At 33.5% G+C, this 19,113-nt stretch overlaps 1 protein-coding gene across 6 annotated transcripts in view; it reads left to right on the plus strand.

The window, feature by feature from the left end:
* LOC100056890 (A disintegrin and metallopeptidase domain 3) overlaps nucleotides 1–19,113 on the plus strand; it is a 98,066-nt gene that overhangs the window by 72,663 nt on the left and 6,290 nt on the right. For all 6 annotated transcript variants that reach the window (XM_014736540.3, XM_023630464.2, XM_070252938.1 and 3 more), the window contains 5 exons: nucleotides 1,041–1,236; nucleotides 1,727–1,817; nucleotides 2,077–2,266; nucleotides 9,902–9,988; nucleotides 11,649–11,763. In XM_014736540.3, coding sequence (XP_014592026.2) covers nucleotides 1,041–1,236; nucleotides 1,727–1,817; nucleotides 2,077–2,266; nucleotides 9,902–9,988; nucleotides 11,649–11,763 — 679 coding nt within the window. The remainder of the gene's footprint in view (nucleotides 1–1,040; nucleotides 1,237–1,726; nucleotides 1,818–2,076; nucleotides 2,267–9,901; nucleotides 9,989–11,648; nucleotides 11,764–19,113) is intronic.

Genomic DNA, 19,113 nt, shown 5'->3' on the forward strand with positions numbered 1-19,113 from the left:
GTTTAAAACAAGTACAACAGGATTCTCATTCTAGTTACTTACTGGATATCCTTGCTTTTTGGTTGACAGTTCTCAAACAAGCTTTCTCCGCATGTAATAGAGATCGTTCATTGCAGCTCCTGGCTTTTCTAGTCCATAGTGTACAATATTTCAGAACAGTAGAGTAATCCTCTCTTTACCAGCGTCCATGTCAGTCTTTGATAGTGAAGGAAAGCCTGACTGATCCTGTAAAATTAAATTTCCCACCGCTGTGTCAATCACTGTGTCTAGGGAGAAGTGTTCTGATTATCATCTTGATTTAGAAGCAGATTCTTGAGATTTATCACCCATCATGGTGGAGGTGGGGTAGGTCCTGAAAGGAAAATTTCTTGAAATGCAGAAATGAACAAGATGTCCGATAAGCAATATTTTAGAGAGATGGTTAAGACAACATTTTACGAGTGTAGTTAGTCCCCAAGCATCAATAGTTGACAAACAAATATGCATAGCTTTATATCAGCTATTTTCATTTTATCTTGAAGTAAATATTCAGGATAACCACCTAATTTTAACTATCAGAGCTTTTGCTAGAGCCTTCGTTTAAATTGAGGTGAAATTCACTTAAAATTACCCATTTTCATGAACAATTCAGTGACATTTAGTACATTCACAACGTGCTACTACTACCCCTATATAGGTCCAAAACATGTTCATCAGCCAAACAAGAAACCCCCAACCTTTCAAGTGCTTGCTCTCCTTTCTCTCTTCTCCTCAGTCCCTGGCAACCACCAATCTGCATTCTGTCTTTATGGATTTACCCATTCTGAGGATTTCATATAAGTAGAACCATATAATATGTGACCTTTTGTGGCTGATTTTCGGACATTTCCGTTCTTTCCAATCTGTTTCACTAGAATGTTTAAGTAAATTCATAATTTAACTTTAAGTAGTTAAAATATAATAATAATGGAAATGATGGCTACACATATAATGCTTCTATGTAAATTCTTTACATTTTTGGTTTACTAATTTAAAAAGTATTGTTTTCTTTTGTCTCACAGATAATTGGAAGAGGAACTATCTGTAGGGAAAGCAAAGATCCGTGTGATTTTACAGAATATTGCAATGGAATAAGTGAATTTTGTGTACCTGATACAAAGGCTTTTGATTTAGAACCGTGCAATAATAAAACTGCCTTTTGCTATGGGGGAACATGCCGAGATCCAGATGTACAGTGTTTAGAGTTATTTGGAAAATGTAATAGTTGTATCTTTTTTCTGGGGTTCATTTTTAAACTATATTTTTCTAAAGTCAGTAATCCACCCTGTAGTCATAATAAAAAGTCTTGTTTGTGTAAATTCAAATTTGAAAATAAAATTGCAAATGAAAGCAACTTTGAGCTATGTGAAGAGGTAAAATAGGACTAATAAATATAAGACAAAATGAATTGGCTATTACTCAAATTTTAGGTGATTGGTGGAAAAGGAGTTGTATTCGAATTGTAGATAAAAGAGCAAATGACGTTTTGACTTCTTAATCACTTCTACATTTTGATACCTTTTTTTTTAAGTGGGTAGTTTTTAGTGCTTTTCTTTCTTGTATAGCCAGTAGATAACACCAAAAATTTATAGTAGATGACACTGACTGGATATCGCTGTTTTCTAGATATGTCTTTAGAAACTTACCACACTTTTGATTTAAAATTTTTTTTTAAAATGAGTAATTGGAACTTTATTTATGTTTTCAGTTGCTAGAGGTTCTACTTATCTATGTACACAAGAAGTGAATTTTCAATCAGATGACTACGGAAACTGTAATAGGGGTCGTTGTAATTATAAGTACGTATTCAGAAAATTATACATTTTCCAAATGCATGTGTATGTATGTGTGTGTACAGCAAAGGGTCATTTACTAGAAATGAATGATGAACCCATATATACAGATGAATTTATATGTTGCACTTCATAAGATGGTATATGTTCTGAATAGCTTTGGTGTTATGATTTGAGTAACATTTTTAGTTGTCCTATTTTTAACCGTTACTTACCTAATATATTGTATCTTATATGGACATTTTTTTCTGCTGTATATTACTAGGCAAATCCATTGTGGAAAGATGGTTTGTCACTGGACACATTCACAGATAGTACCATCGACAACTTATGATATTCAGTATACTTTCCTTGGAGGCCATGTATGTATGTCAGCATTCATAAGAAATAGATCAGTATCTGTAGCCAACGATAGAACTTATGCAGTTGATGGCACTATTTGTGATGAGCAAAAGGTAAATAAAAGTTTTACTTGATTCTGTGTATGGTATGTGTGTATCTGAGCGTCTGTGTCTGTGTGTGTGTATGAATGAGAGAAAGAGAAAGTGAGGGAGAGAAACACCTTAAGATTTTTTATTTGTAATTAATGTTACACATTTTGGTTACCACTTTATGATCTTAAGATTCGAAGTTCCGAATTTCTGTTGGTCAAAGGAACAATTGCTTCACTATCTATTTTTTATTGTGAATTTTACTATAGATATTTAAGTTTATTTTCTCATTCTTGAAAATGTAAGCCTCTTCATTAGGACAAAATCTGGTCTGCAATAATTTGTGTTAAAAAAAAAGAATCAAATATACACCAAAAAAGTAGGTCAGAACAAGGTGAATAATAAGAAAACAAAAAATGCCAAGTATTTAGTCTCGCAGTAGTTTGCAAAGAGATTAGTTTGTAATGAAAGTGAAACATTTATTTGTTCATTAACTTACTCCTCTAATTCTTTCTCCAAAAATATAATATACTTGTTAAAAATGTAGCCCTCCCACAAGACACAATAATAAAACATAGTCTAAGCTTTAGTCATTTTTCTTTTTCTTAAAAATTTTGAGAATCATAAAAGATAAAGGATTTTTAAACTATTATTATTAAAAATTAGTTGACTAAAGAAAAAAGTACACAATTTCTCACATTTTAATTAAAATACTTTACAATGAGATATAACAGTTTAAGAAATGAAAAGTAAGAGGAAAATGGAAGTGAATAGTAAACTTATCTCAGAAGGGAATAGATATTCTCACATAAAAATAATGAAGTAATCTCAAAGGAATGTACTGGTGCTGACATTATAAAGTAATACATCATTCCTTCAAAGGTCATTTAAAACAAACTGAAAAAGGTTTTGTGGTAAATATGGCAGAGTAAATACATATATTTGTTAACTAATTTAATCATTCATTCATTAGAAAAAAGCATTAAAATGGTATATATGTGTGGTATAACATAGCAAAATAATCTGGTCTCTGTCCCTGGTTTCTGACACAGAGCTCCTAAACCCCTGGGAATCCCCTGAATGATAGGAATGTTTTTTGTTACTCATCTTCTTCCAATCAAACCTTAGTTTATGCTAATGAGGTGACTTAGGGTGGGGCTCCTAGAGAGTTTCAGGTGGAGCTGGTCACCAGAAGGACCAAATTATTAGAGTTGGAACTTTTAGCCCCACTCACAGACCTCCAGGAAGGGGAGTGGTGTGGCTGGAGATCAAACTCCATAAAAACTTTTGACCAATGAGATTCAGACAGCTTCTAAGTTGGTGAACACATCAATTTGCTGTGATGATGATGTGACCAGAGAGGACATGCAAGCTCTGAGTTCCCTCCCCTACAACATACCTTGGCCTACATCTCTTTCTGTTTGGCCGTTCCTGAGTTGTATCCTTTACAAGAAACCGGTAAACCTAAGTAAAGTGTTTTCTTGAGTTCTGTGAGCCAAATGAGCAGATTATCAAACCTGTGGAGAGGGCCATGGGAACCTTCTATTTACAGTCAGTTGGGCAGAAGTGTGGGTAGTCTGGGACTTGCATCTGATGTCAAAGTAGAGGCAATCTTGTGGGACTGAGCCCTTTAACTTGTGGGATCTGATTCTAATTCCAGGTAGATTGTGTCAGAATTGAGTTGAATTGAATTGTTGGACACCCGGGTGGCGTCAGAGAATATACTCCACAATATAAACGTATATCACAATATATATGTATGTTATGTATATGTGTGCACACATACACACACATAAAATACATGCACATCAATATGTATTAGTGCAAAAAAATCTCATGAAATTAAGCGTATGACTAAGGAACATGAAAATGTTCCACCTAACTTGTGATTCAATAAATACAAAGTAAATGAATATCCAGTTTTTGCTTTGGTGTTATCATTTGGGCATTGGAAACAATATTTGATGGTGAGAAGCATAGTTTATTATCATCCTGAAACAAGTTTAAATTAGCACAAACTTTCTGGAAAGTGATTTAGAAACATGTAAGGAGTCGAAGATAATAGCATACTTTTTAACCCGTTTCTAATGTAATAATGTTAAATTAACTTTAAGATATTAGGAAATATATATTGTTATAGAGCAATTATTATGTGAGTTATAATAGAGGAAAAAATCAGGACACATTAAATGCCAGTTATAGGTTGGTTACATAAATTACAGTATATCCAATCCTGTACAGTCACATGCCACATAATGATGCTTTGGTCAACAATGGGCTGCATATATGACAGTAGTCTCATAAGATTAGTACCGTATAGCCTAGCTATGTAGTAGGCTACACAGCCAATCACCTAACAACGTGTTTCTTGGAATGAATCCTTGTCGTTAAGCAATGCATGTCTGTATTTCTTTCCAAAATGACATTTGCAAATAATTTTCAGTGACATGGAAGTATATTTACAATATTACGGAGGATGACAAATCAGGGAAAAACTTGAGTTTCTACTGTTTGAATTGCACATGGAACTTCTGTGAGTTGCGATTTCTACTAAAACATAGATTGTGTCTTTGGTTTAAAGTTGTCTTGCTGGTCCTCCCCACGCCAAGATTGTAGCAACTCTGTGACTTTCTGTCTTAGTTATTATAAGTTTAAAACAGGTAAAAAAAATAAAGATTTTAGAAGAAGCCTTAGCATCAAGATACTGTGGCCTTAATAGCATTCCAAAGCATTTAAAACCTAGGAAGATCTAATCAAAGATATGCAAGACAACCTCTACATTGACAACTGCAAAGCGTTACTAGAGAATCAAAGAAGGTTTACATAAATGGAGGGATAAATCATACTCCTTAATTGGAAGACTTAATAATGTTAAGATGTCAATATTCTCAAAATCAATTGATAAATATGATGCTATCAAAAATAAAATTCCCAGGAGGACACTTTTGGGGGAGGGGATGTGTTGCTGTTGGAAACTGAAAAACTGATTTAAGGTTTATATGAAAATGAAAAGGGCTAAAAATACAAAATAGTCAGTGAAATTTTAAAGAGAAAATGGAAACTGGAAACTACTAAATATCAAGACATCGCAAAGTTAAGTAATTAAAACAATACAGAATGGGTAACAAGGATAAATTAAGTGACCTATAGACTAAAATATAAAACATTATTTTAGAGGCATTGCAGGTCAAAATGTTTTAATAAAGACCTCAGAGAAAACTTGGGAATAGTGTCTGGTGTACTCAAAAGATTTTTAAATGATAAAATTAATTTACATATAAAGTAAAATATTGATAAATGTATTATATTGTGATGAAAAATCACTGGATAAAGATTTGAGGTTCCAGAAGGACCTACTAGATACACTTTTCCCTATTCCTTCTAGATTGTATAGCTAAAAAGCCCTGGATATTATATGTAAAGCAAACATAAGAAGGCTCTGAAAGCTGGAGAGAGAAAGGCAAACTAGCCAGGGACCTCAGAACCCAAGGAACAACATAATAATGCGTTCCCTTTTCTTTTTGCCCCATGTATCCCAAACTGGGTGCCAGAGAAGCCAGAAACTCAGAAACACCAAATGTAGCTGACAAAAAGAAGTCACCAAGGAAATCTTGACTTCTTTAGCCAAAAGAACAGCCTAGCAAGAGAGTACACTGTGAAACAATAGCTGCTCTACTTCAGCCAAACAACACAAAAATACGCCACACACCTACCCTCCCCCCCCCACCCAAGAGTGGTATGTGTAGAGGCCCAGGGGAGAGCCTGTGCATCACTGACCTTTGCAGTAAGTAGGAGCATCTCTCATCCCAGGTTTTAGTGGAAGCTATACTTCCAGCCTTACCTGGCAATAATGAGTCAGTGGCCCCTTATCCCCCCTCCAGAGCTCTGACAGAGGAGATCTGCTAAAACGGAAGGTTTAAACAGGATTCAGAGTCTCACAACATAAAACTCAGAGTATGTAGGTTTCAATCACAAGTCACTCTTCATACTAAGAACTAGGAAAATCTCGACTTGAATGAGAAAAAACAATCAATAAACACTAACACCAAGATGGCACTGATATTAGAAATATCTTCAAAGATGTAAAGCACCCATCCTTAAGGTTTGAATGAGCAATTACAAACATGCTTGAAACTAATGAAACAATAGAAAGTTCCAGCAAAGAGATAGAAGATACAAAGAAAAACCAACTGGAAACTTTAGAACTGAAAAATACAATAAGCAATATATAAAACTCAGTGATGGGCTCAGGAGCAGATTGGAGAGGGTAGGGGAAAGCATCAGTGAAGCTGAAGAAAGATCACAGAAAATACTCAATCTGAACAATACAGAGAAAATAGACTGAAAAAAAATGAATAGAGCCCCAGGGACATGTGGGATTGAAACAAAAGATATAATATCCATGTCGTTGTCATCCTGGAATAGGAGAGAGAATTCAAGGATGGAAAAGTATTTGAGGAAATAATGCCTAGAAAGTTTCCAAATTTGGCAAAAGGCATAAACGCACGCATGCAAGGAGCCAAAAGAACATGATGTAGAATGAACCCAGTGAAATCCACAGTAGGGTACAGCATAACAAAATTTCTAAAAATTAAAGACAAGAAAAAGAATCTTAAAAGTAGTGAGAGTGAAACATCTCACGTGCAGGAAAAACACAATGGCGATGACAACAATGGAAGTAAAACCATATGGGAACTAGGCACACAAATACCACAGAAGGTTGCCATGCTGGTTAAATTCATCTCTACCATCCCTTGCCATCCTTGAAGTCAGCAAATGTCTTGTGGGAAAATGAATAATGCACTTGAAAACCCTCTGGTTTTTCACATCAGCCCTATATGACCGCTAAAAGCTTTGCACATTACTCATTTCTCCAGCAGTGATCCTCTGCCTGGGCAAGTCTGATCATTCGCTCATGTCCAACTGGCCAATGTCCTCATGGAAGGAAAAGAAAGCAAGAAAGAAGTGAGGGAAGGGAGGATAGAGGGAGGCAGGGAAGGAAGGAAGGAAGGACAAAGGCTTTGACTTTCCCTCCTTTGTTCAGTAGGAGCTTTAAGCTGGCATGACTTTTTACTACCACACCTTTTCTAATAAAGAACCTAATTGGCCACTTTCTCTGTGTGACTGGGGTTTGTCACATGACAGTCTTCATTTTGGAAGCTGGCTTTTAGGCCATGGGACTTCCAGTAGTAATTGGATACTGCCTATTCTAAAGGACGGACCACTTGAGAAGCCTGAATTTTGTAGTCACCATTAATTCAACTGCTTTAGGGCACAAAGTACCCTGAAGTACTAAAAGTACCCAAAGTACTAAATTTTCTGCTTTGGGATTAAAATGTTGTGTTGACTGCTTTTGGTAATTGAGAGAAAGCGAGAGGTGAGTAGCGGATATTGAGAGCTAAGTAGTTCTGTGGTTTGTGGACAGACTTCCACTGATAATTCTACATGTTAGCCACCCTTCCAGATCCTGCTCTTTTGACCCTTCCTGTTTTTCCTTGTGACTCTGAGGCTGCACTTCCTCTAGAGCAAGGTGAGACTGATCAGCTCGCTCTCTCCTTTGCTGTTGTGTTCAATGTGTTTGCTTTCTCACTTCCTTTTATCCATCAGTCCCCTTCATTTCATTTCAAAATCCCAGGAAGTTCTTAATTCTCTCATCTTTTAACTTATTTTTTATGATTCTCCTCTACTCTCATTCATTGGAAAAAAGGGGGCTATTGTGTGCGCCAAGTCATCAGTTTGAATTGAAATCATTCTGTGGTTATGTATCTTGATTGATAGACCAACAGACAGATAGGAAAAGAGAGAGAGAGATTTTATTTCTTATTTATCAACATGAAGAAAAGTATGTGTCCCTTATTAATTTTAACAAAAATTCTAAATAAAACTGTCACAAATTTAATACTGTAATGTACTAAGTGAACAATATACTACTACATGGAGATAGGCATTCTTCCAGCAAGGCAAGTTTGCTTAATATTGGTCGTGATAGAAAGCTGCTTTGAATTTTTCATTTGTAAGATGTAGAACAGGAAAATAGTTTATCCAACTGATCCTAGCTGACATAGGTAGATTAGGGGAGTTAAGCACATCTCAGCACTTTGATTTCAAATGTGAAAAGGAATATGTTTGAGGCATATAATTGTTCAAAAATAGATGAGCTAATCAATGAAAACTTAAAATTAACTGCCTTTTTCTTACGCATTCTTATATATAGGACTGTAACAAAATATGCTTACACAATCCAGGCATTTCCCTTTAGGAAATGTGTGCTTAGTTATATTAGGGATTTGTTTTTAAACCGTGATGTGACTGTGTCTGAGACAGTATTTGTCTCTTGTTCAACGAAGGAATTCTTGCATGTTAGTTATCATCCCAGGTGTTGACCGGGGCTAAGTACTCTTATTGCTTCCCTGGGTTTTCTCGTCATTACAGAAGAGCCAGCTACACATACTTGAAGGAAATTATATCGGAAGCATGGATCTTAACTTTTCCTGGCTTATTTTTCTTCTGAAAACAACCCAGTGAAGTATGACTAATTTATTATTTCTTCAATGACAATGTTTAAGGAGTACTAGAGTGAATATAGTTTTGTGGACGGGTAATGCTGGTTTGTTCAACATTTCGTTTCTGGCTTTCTGGCTTCATCAGAGCACTTTCAGTTAATGAGCAAGCCGAGGTTCATTCTGTATTTACCAATGGCGATAGAAAATAATGAAGGTTTTAGACCATGCGTCGTATATTGAATACTCTATCAGATAACTTGAGAAAAGCCAGCAGATAATCTTAGGATGCCCCCAAAGATATTCAAATTAAATTAACATTTGGATAGAGGAATATTAACATAAAGTCTACAGGAAAATCAGGTTAAATAAATGAATAATTAAAACAACATCTTGTATTTCATGAGCATCTACCATGTGCCAGACTCTGCTTTTGTTCCTTTATGTGTAACAAATTATTTCATCCTCATGATCGATATAGTTCATTTATTTGGGTATAATTGTTATTCCAAATTCAAAGATGGATAAACTGAGGTATGGAGGGACGAAATAAGCTGCTCAAAGTCACATTGCTAATGTGGAAGGTAAGAGATATTGTCATTAAAGTTGGCAAATGAAAAAATGACAAGAACCCTAGCATTTAGCATTGATCATTGAGTTCTGTGAGTAAAGTAGTTCTTGCACTGAATATTTGCCCTGTCAATAACTCATGGCATGACCTTAAAAATATAAATTTACTTCTCACCAAATGTGAAATGAGTATAAAAACGTCTCCTTCCCAGATTCAGTGTGAGTATATATTATAAAAATGTGTAAAAAGTGCAAAGACAGATCTTAGCTCTTTACAAGTTGGTTATTTTTGTTCTTATACCAATTAGTATCAATAAATGCACAGTTCTGTTCCCTCAAGGGAAAAATAGTATCTGATTCTCAAAATCTGATACTTGATAAAGTAAAAACATACCATTTTGACTTCAAGTTCTTTTATTAGAATGAGTAGATGTCCTGAAATCCAGATTCATCTTTTATATATACGTATATACATGTATATGTTATATATACATGTATACATATCTCTACGGCATCTAATTTTTGTACCAAGTACAATTGCTCAACTCTTGAATTTACATTTACAGTTTTTGTTGTTGGTTGTTTTTAGTATTGTTCCAGAGGAGCTTGCCTCTTTGTCAGTGACTACCCAGGAAAAAACAGGTGTATCTCAGAAACAAAATGCCAAGGACATGGGGTATGTAATGATTACATTATTTTTACATATTGTTTTTAAAATCCTTGTCAATAACATTTTCCAAAATAGGAATAAGGTTCAGAATTACTTGATATGGAGATTTCTTTTGAAATATTGCAGTTAAATAAGGAAAGTGGATTCCATTATTTATAAATATGTACATGGTCTGTGTGTTCACTCATAGTGTTATAGGCCTCATGAGCAAATAAGCTTTGAACTTTGTACAAAAATGCAACACGAAAGATAATCTATTATAATGTTAGATTAAGATTATGAAATTTTGGCAATGGATTTATTGAAGATTACATATATGTATTTATACATATACGTAAATATTGCTTATAATTGAGTGTATGTATACTGATATATTTAAATACTCAAACATTTAATATATTTATATTACACATATTACTTATAATCTAATATTTTTGTGACAGCAGAGCTTTTGTCCATTTAGATCTGTTTCATCCTTCTATGGCTTCAGTTTGTTTCCCTGTATGTCTCTTCCATACTATATTTGAAAAATCATTTACTGATGGACTTCTGAATAAGGTTAAATTTTGTAAATATTGTAAAAAGTGGTACAATGCCCATTGTTGTACGTTTACCTTTGCACATTCATCTGATTTCTTAAATTGTTAACAATGAAATCTGATGGGTTAAATATATACACCATTTAAATTTTCATAAATATTATATTGTCTCCAAGAAATATATGTGTTTGCTCCCACCCATCATGCATAAAAATGTGCATTTCCTCAAATTCTGCCCAGACTAATTTCTTAGTCTTTTTAATCTCCTCTAACATGCGAAATTATTGTTAATTTGCATTTGTTTAATAATTAATTGTACAATTCTTAAGTATGTATGTATGTTCATATTTGTCATTTGCATTTCTATTTGTCTATGCATTGTGAAATTATCTACTTGGTTGTAGAAATTTTGTAAACTTTGTAAGTTTTTCCAAGTATGCTTTTGACTTTCTTTGTGACTAGTGTCTCCTGCCATATTGATGCTTCATATTTTATATAGTAATTCATGAGAAAAGTGACCTGTGTGTCTTGTATCAAAATTTTCTCCCAAATCACTCACATGTCCTATTATTTTCAGTTTCTTTCCTTTCTTAATTTTAATTTTTGCATGAACCTATTTCTAGATTCTCTATTCTGCTTCTAATCCTTGCATTTCATGCATAAGATATACTTATATCTTTTAGCCTTCCTATTTTTTAGCAAAATAAATTTTGATATCGGTGTCTGATTAAGCAAGCTTGCCCCTTTAGTTTTTTCCTTCATTTTTTGTAAAAGTTGGCTCTTATCACAGGTATTTTTTTTAATCTAGAACAATTCATAATAGATTTCAACTCCTGCTATTTTATAATTTCTATGCCTTTCTAGAATAAGGCATTTCAGTTGTATCAAGAATGTTATGTAGTTTTATTTAAAAATACAAATAATCTCTATGACACTTGAAAAAATATTACATGGACATTTATTATATTTAACTTTGAAAATCATTTTCCACATTAAACTAAAAACTACCTATAATATACTAACTTACAGTACTTTAATAATTTACATAGACTAACAATCACAAATAATGCATTTAACTTTTACGTTGTACGTAAAATGTTCTTATTTTTTATTTGGTTTCGTTTTAGATTTGCAATAATTTCCTTAATTGTCAATGTGATGCTGGATATGCTCCTCCAACTTGTGAGCCAACGTCATCATCACCAGGAGGAAGTGTGGATGATGGGTTTTGGACTGTGGAAAGTTAGTATTAGATCAATGTGCTTCAATAGAGCTTTCCGCACTTAATAGAAATGTTTGGCATCTCCACTGTGTATGTGGTTATTGAGCCCCTGATATGTGGATAATGCAACTAAGAAACTAAAATTTTCATTTTATTTCACTTTATTTAATGTAAATTTAAATAGCCACTTGGGGCTGGTAGCTACTATAGCAGACAGAAGAGCTCAATAGTATCAATCAAAGTTTTGTACACACTTTTAATTCAAATCTAGAAGTGAACATTTTAATAGTCCTTCCCTTAATTTGAACCATGGTTCCTAAAACATTTCTATTTATACACAATATTTTCTTTATAGGTATAGTTAAATTACAGAATAGGCGATAGTTTTGTTATATAGGCTGTGTATTCCAAAGATGTTAAGTGATATGATATGCTAGTTCACAACCGATTTGCATCTTTAAAGTTAACCATACTATTGGAAGGTAAAAATAATCAAATCTTCCATATCCATAGCATATGGATAGTAGATGGAACAAAGCATTTTTAATTATTTGGTGACTATTCATGAACAAATATGGCATATTTGTTTTTTCTAAGCTTCACAGTGCAAAAATGTCCTATCAGTGTAATTCTATTAGTGACTTTCTGTCATTTTTACTTTTACTGTTACATATTGTATCTATATATATGTTGTAAACCTGATGATATATTATTATATTTGCCTTAAATAGCCAATGGAATATTAAAGTTTTTTAATATAAATATTTACATTTATTCACCTCCTTATTGCTTTCTAGGGCTTTTTGGCTCTTCCAGCACTCTCAAATTTCCATGTGGGTCATTTTCCATCAGCCTGAAAAACTTCCTTTTGTATTTCTTTTGTGTGTAACTTGTGGTGACCAATTGTCTCAGCTTTTGCTTGTCTTTAAAATGCTTTTATAGTGTCTTAATTTGTGAAGGATATTTTCACTGAAAGTATAACTCTACATTTAGGCTTGTTTCTTTCAACAGTTCAAAGACGCAATCCCTTCATATCCTGGCTTTTATTTTCTGATGAGAATACAGCTATCTTTCTTATTATTCATCCAAGCCTATAATGCTTCTTTTATTCTTTGTCTGAGTTTCAGACTTATTTTATATCTTTGACTTTCCAGTTTCACTATGATTTAACAAGCTATATTTTCCTTTGAATTTATCCCTCCTGGGTTGGCTGAGTTTATTGATTCTATAGGTTGATGTATTTTTTGAAAGTTTGGAAAAAAAATTAGCCATTGTCTTTTTTTTAATATTTACTTTTTATTTAACATGTTTGGTTTTTTAAAGAAATTGTACACAGTAACATTCACTCCAGGGTGTACAGTTCTATTGGTATTGAAAACGTATACACCCCTGTTCCGACCACCACAACCATGATTCACAGTGGATCTAACACCCTAAAACTTCCTTCTGGCTGCCCTTTTATATTTATCCCCCAACACCAATTCCTGTTCTCTGTCCCTATAGATTTGCCTTTTCCAGAATGTTATATATGTTACATGTACATTTGAAATTCATCCCTGTTGCCTTATGTCTTAGTACTTCATTCTTTTCTATTGTTAAGCAGCCTTCTATTGAAAAGATGTATTATAGTTTGCTTATCTATTCACCCATTGGAGGATATTTGGGCTGTTTCTAGATTTTGGCTATTATGAATAAAGCTGCTATAAATGTGCACATAGGCTTTGTGTATATATAAGTTCTCATTTTAGGGTGGGTAAATACCTAAGAGTGAGGTTTATTTTCGTCTTTGAGACTTCCTTTTTCTCTACACAGATGATCCACACTTCAGAAGCATTTGATATTGTCTTTTTTGTTTGTTTCGTTTGATTTTGTTTTACCAGTTTTAGATGTGTAATGATAGTCCATTGTGATTTTTGTCTACCTTTTTATATCGAAATAATTATAGATTCAAAAAGAGGTGCAAAGAAATGTAGAGGAAAGTCCTGTGTACCCTTTACTCAGCTTCTGTCAATGTGAACATGTTTCAATACTATAGTAGAATATCAAAACCAGTAGATATTGGAAATGGACATTGGTAAAATACACAGACCTTATTGAGATTTCACCAGTATACATGCACTCATTTGTGTGTGTGTGTATTTCATTCTGTGCAATTTTACCACAGGTTCACATTTGTGTAACCACCACCACAATCAACATACAGAACTGTATCATCACTATATGGCCTCTAATATTACCCCTTTATATAGCAACACTGGTCCTCTCTTTCCCTATTCCTAACTCCTGGCAACTACTAAACTGCTTTCCATCTCTCTAATTATGCTATTTCATGAATATTATATAAATGGAATCATAGAGCTTGTATCTCTTTCAGATTGGCTTTTTTCTCTTGCATAATTTGCATGAACTGCATCCAAGCTGTTGCATGTATGAATATTCCATTCCTTTTTATTTATGTCTAGTATTCCTTTATATGGATGTATGAAAGTTTGTTTAATATTCACCTCCTGAAGGATATTTGGGTGGTTGCCAATTTTTAGCTATTATGAATAGATCTGCAATAACGTTCATGTAGAAGATTCTTCATGAAAGTAAGTTTTTAATTCTCTTGAAAACATACCCAAGGGTGAAATTTTCAGGTTTATGGTAAGGCATCTACAGTTTCAAAAGCAACTGCCAAACTATTTTTCAGAGTCTCTGTAACATTTGACACTTCCACCAGTAATCTATGAATGACCCAGTTTTTTTGCATCCTTGGCAACATTTGATGACACCATTATTTATTTTTTTAGCCACTCTATTAGATGTGTACTAATGTCTCATTGTGGTTTTAAATTGCACTTCCCTAATGGGTAATGATGTTGAATATCTTTAATGTGTTTATTTGGCATCTGCATATCCTTTTCAGGGAAAAGTCTCTTCGTATCTATTGTCCATTTTCTAATGGGATTTTTTGAGTTTTTTAAATGTTGAATTTTCAGAAATTGTTTGTTTTTAAGATAATATGTATTTTGTTGGATATGTAATTTGAACATATTTTCTCCAAGTCTGTTAATTGGTTTTATCTCAGACCAAAAGCTTTTTCAAATTCTTCTTTTGATAAGGTCTACTTTTTTCCTTTTTGGATCATGCTTTTGGTGTCAAGTGTAGGAACACTTTGTCAGTCTTAAGTCCTGAAGACTTTCTGCTATGATATTCCTAAAAGGTGTGGTTTTATGTTTTACATTTAAGTCCATGATCCATTTTTGGCTACATTTTATGAAGGGTAGAAGATTAATTTTTGATTAATGAGTGTCAGTTTCTCCAGCACAATTCTTTGAAAAAGCTATATCTTGTCCATTGAATTGTTTTTGCACCATTGTCAAAAATTAATTGGAATTTTGTGTGGGTATATTTCTCATTTCTCTATTCTGTACCATTGATCTACATGTCATTCTCACCACCAATGCTACACTGTTTTGATTATTGTAGCTGTACAGTAATCTTTAAGATTAGGAAAAGTGATTCCTCCCACTTTATTCTTGTTTTTCAAAAATTGTTTGGCTATTCTAGGGTTTCTCTTTTTCATACACATTTTAGTATAATCTTGTCTACATTTACAAAAATCTTGCTGTGATTTTGATACAAATTGTGTTAAAGTTATGCATCAGTTTTGGAACATTTTACATCTTTACTATTTATTATTGAATTGTTCAATCTATGAACATGGTGTGTCTCTCCGTTTATTTAGATCTTCTTTGATTTCCTTCATCAGAATTTTGTAATTTTCACCAGATACTGTACACATTTTATTATTTCATATTTATTATTTCATTTTCTTAGAGCAATTGTAAATGATGTTGTACTATAATTTGACATATTTTAATTTATATTTATAAACAACAATTAAAATGATTAATCTTACTGTTTATCACATCTACAACATCTAACGCCTTCCATTCAACTTTGCATACATATTTGACTATTTGTGAACCATATCAAAAAAAGTTTATGTCCAATTGTTATAAAAGATGAAAGGATACTGTTGAAGATCTTTTTCACAATATAGAATGTTCCAGATAAAATACCATACTTCCTTTTTGTCACTAGAAATATTCTGTTAACTCATTGACTCTTGAGTTGGAGGAAAATTATGATATATCATTGCATGAAGACTCATAGTATGAGATTTCATTTACATGATCAATTTCAACATCACCATTATAGACTAGAGTTCTGCCCTCTGGTTCTTTGCATTTGTCTGATAAAAATTATAAAATATCTTTCTCTATCAATATTGTTTTTTTATTAGTATAGCAGTAAAAGAAAATTTCTGAATTCTCAGTTGTGCTCAATAGAGGCTAAAAGAAAAAGAAAGAAATTGACTCCAGGGCTCTCTTGTACCTTCTTGAAAGTTGATACATTACTTCTGGCAACAAAATAAAAAATCTGAAATTTTCCAATGGAATACAATAGGGAGCTCAGAAATAGATCCTCACATACATGATCTAATGATTTTTTATAAGGATGCCATGACCATTCAACAGGGGAAAGGACAGTCTTCTCAACAAATTGTATTGAAATAACTGGATATCAATATGCAAAAGAGTGAGGTTGGCCTCTTACACCATATACAAAAGTAACTCCAAATGGATCAAATATTTAATTGTAAGGGCTAAAACTATAAAATTCTTAGAAGAAAACAGAGGTGGAAATCTTCACAACATTGGATTTGACAATGATTTCTTGGATATGACACCAAAAGCAAAGGAAACAGAAGAAAAAATAGATAAATTGAAATTCATCATAATTAAAAACTGCTGCAAATCAATGGACACTATCAGCAAGGTAAAAAGGTAACCCATGGAATGGGGAAAATGTTTTCAAATCATAAATCTGATGAAACGTTAATATCCAGAATATGTAAAGAACTCCTACAAGTCAACAACAAAAGAAACAAATAACCCAATTAAAGTATGGGCAACGAACTTGAATAGACATTTCTTCAAAGAAGATACACAGATGGCCAATAAGGACATGAAGAAATGATCAATCCCACTAACTGTTAGGGATTTGCAGGTCAAAACCACAACAAGATACCAATTCACACCTCTTAGGATGGCTATTACCAAAAAAGTTCAGAAAATATCAAGTGTTGATGAGGATGTGGAGAAATTGGAACCCCTGTGCATTGCTGTTGGGAATGTAAGGTGATGCAGCCTCTGTGGAAAATAGTATGGTGGTTCCTCAAAAAATTAAACATAGGGGCAAGCCTGGTGGCATAGTGATTAAGTTCACATGCTCTGCTTCAGTGATCTGCAGGTTAGGATCCTGGGTGTGGACCTACACACTGCTCATCAAGCCATACTGTGGCGATGTCCCACATACAAAATAGAGGAAGATTGGCACAAATGGTAGCTCAGCGACAATCTTCCTCAAGCAAAAAGAGGTAGATTGGCACAGATGTTAGCTCAGGGAAAATTTTCCTCACACACACACACAAAAATTAAACATAGAATTACCATATTCTAGAATTCCACATCTAGGTATATACCCAAAAGTATTAAAAGTATGGACTAAAACAGATATTTGTACACCCATGTTCATGAGCAGCATTATTCACAATAGCCAAAAGGTGGGAAGCTCCAAATGCCCATTAATAGGTAAATGGAGAAACAAAATGTGATACATACATACCATGGAATATTATTCAGCTTTATAAAGAAATGAAATACTGACACATGCTACAACATGGATGGAACTTGAAGACCTTATGCTAACTAAAACAAGCCAGTCACAATAGAGCAAATATTGGATGATTCTGCTTTTATGAGGTACCTAGAGTAGTCAAATTCATAACGAGAAAGTAGACTGGTAGTTGCCAGGGGCTGACAGGAGAGGAAAATGTAGAGAATTTCAGCTTGGGATGCTGAAAATGTCCTGGAGTTTGATGGTGGTAATGGATGCACAACAATGTGAATGTGCTTAATGCCACTGATTGTAGACTTAAAAATGTTTAAAATGATAAATTTTCAGTGTGGTGTATTTTAACACAATAAAAGTTAAATTAGGAAAAAATTCTATTTATGATATCACCCAAAATAATACAGTATTTAGAAATAATTTTATGAAAAGAAGTGTAAGACACTGAAAACTAAAAGTACATCATTGAAAGAAAGATCTGCATAAATGTAAAGACATTTCATATTCATGTTTTCGAAGACTCAATACTATTAATATAGGAAAACTCCCAAAATTGATCTACCAATTCAATACAATCCTTAACAAATCCAAGCTGTGTTTTTTGCAGAAATTGATAAGCTGATCCTAAAAGTCATATATAAATTCAAGGGACATAGAATAGTAAAAACAATCCTGAAAACATAGTTTTTAAGAAAACTTGAATCTGAAAACCTACTTCTCAATTCCAAAATATATTACAAAACTAAAAATCAAGACAGTGTACTACTGTCCTAAGGAAAGGGATAGCCATGCAGTTCAATGGAATAGAATAGAGAGTCCAGAAATAAAGCCTTATACCTAACGTCTTTGATTTTTGACAAGGATGTATGGCACTTCAATGGAGAAAGATGGTCTTTTGAACAAGTGGTGTTGGGACAAGTAGATAACCACGCGGAAAAGAAGGAAGTTAGCTGCTACATCACAACATTCACAAAAATTTACTGAAAATGGATCATAGATAGTAAATATAAGAGCTAAACTTACAAAACACTTAGAACACATACAAGTAAATCTTTGTGAGGGTGGCATAGGCTATGTTATACAAAATACCAAAGGACACGTACGGAGAAGAATAATAGATTGATGGAACTTCTTCAAACTTAACAACATTTGTGCTGCAAAAGATACCACCCAGAAAGTGAAAGACAAACTACAGAATGGGAGAAAATATTTGTAAATTTTATATCTCTTATGGGACTAGTATCCAGAATATATAAAAAACACAAGTTCATAATAAAAAGAGAAATAACCCAATTAAAAATGGAAAGGGGTTTCAATAAACACATCTCATAGAAGATCTACAAATGGCCACTATGCCCCTGAAAAGATGCTCAGCATCTTAGGAAAATGCAAATCAAAACCACAATGAGATACTAGTTCATGCTTATTCAAATTGTAATAAAAAATTCAGGCAAAGTGTGTTAGGATGTGGAGAAATTGGAATCTTCTTGGTGCTTTTTTTTCCAGCATGCTCAAACTAGTACAGTAATGCATCGCTTAATGATGGGGGCACGTTCTGAGAAATGTGTCATTAGGTGATTTCGTTGTCGTGCAAACATCATAGAGTGCACTTATACAAACCTAGATGGTATAGCCTACTGCACACCTAGGCCGTATAGTACTAATCTTATGGAACCACCATCGTAAAT

This window comes from Equus caballus, chromosome 27, assembly GCF_041296265.1.
Source record: "Equus caballus isolate H_3958 breed thoroughbred chromosome 27, TB-T2T, whole genome shotgun sequence".
In the NCBI taxonomy this organism is placed as follows: Eukaryota; Metazoa; Chordata; class Mammalia; order Perissodactyla; family Equidae; genus Equus; species Equus caballus.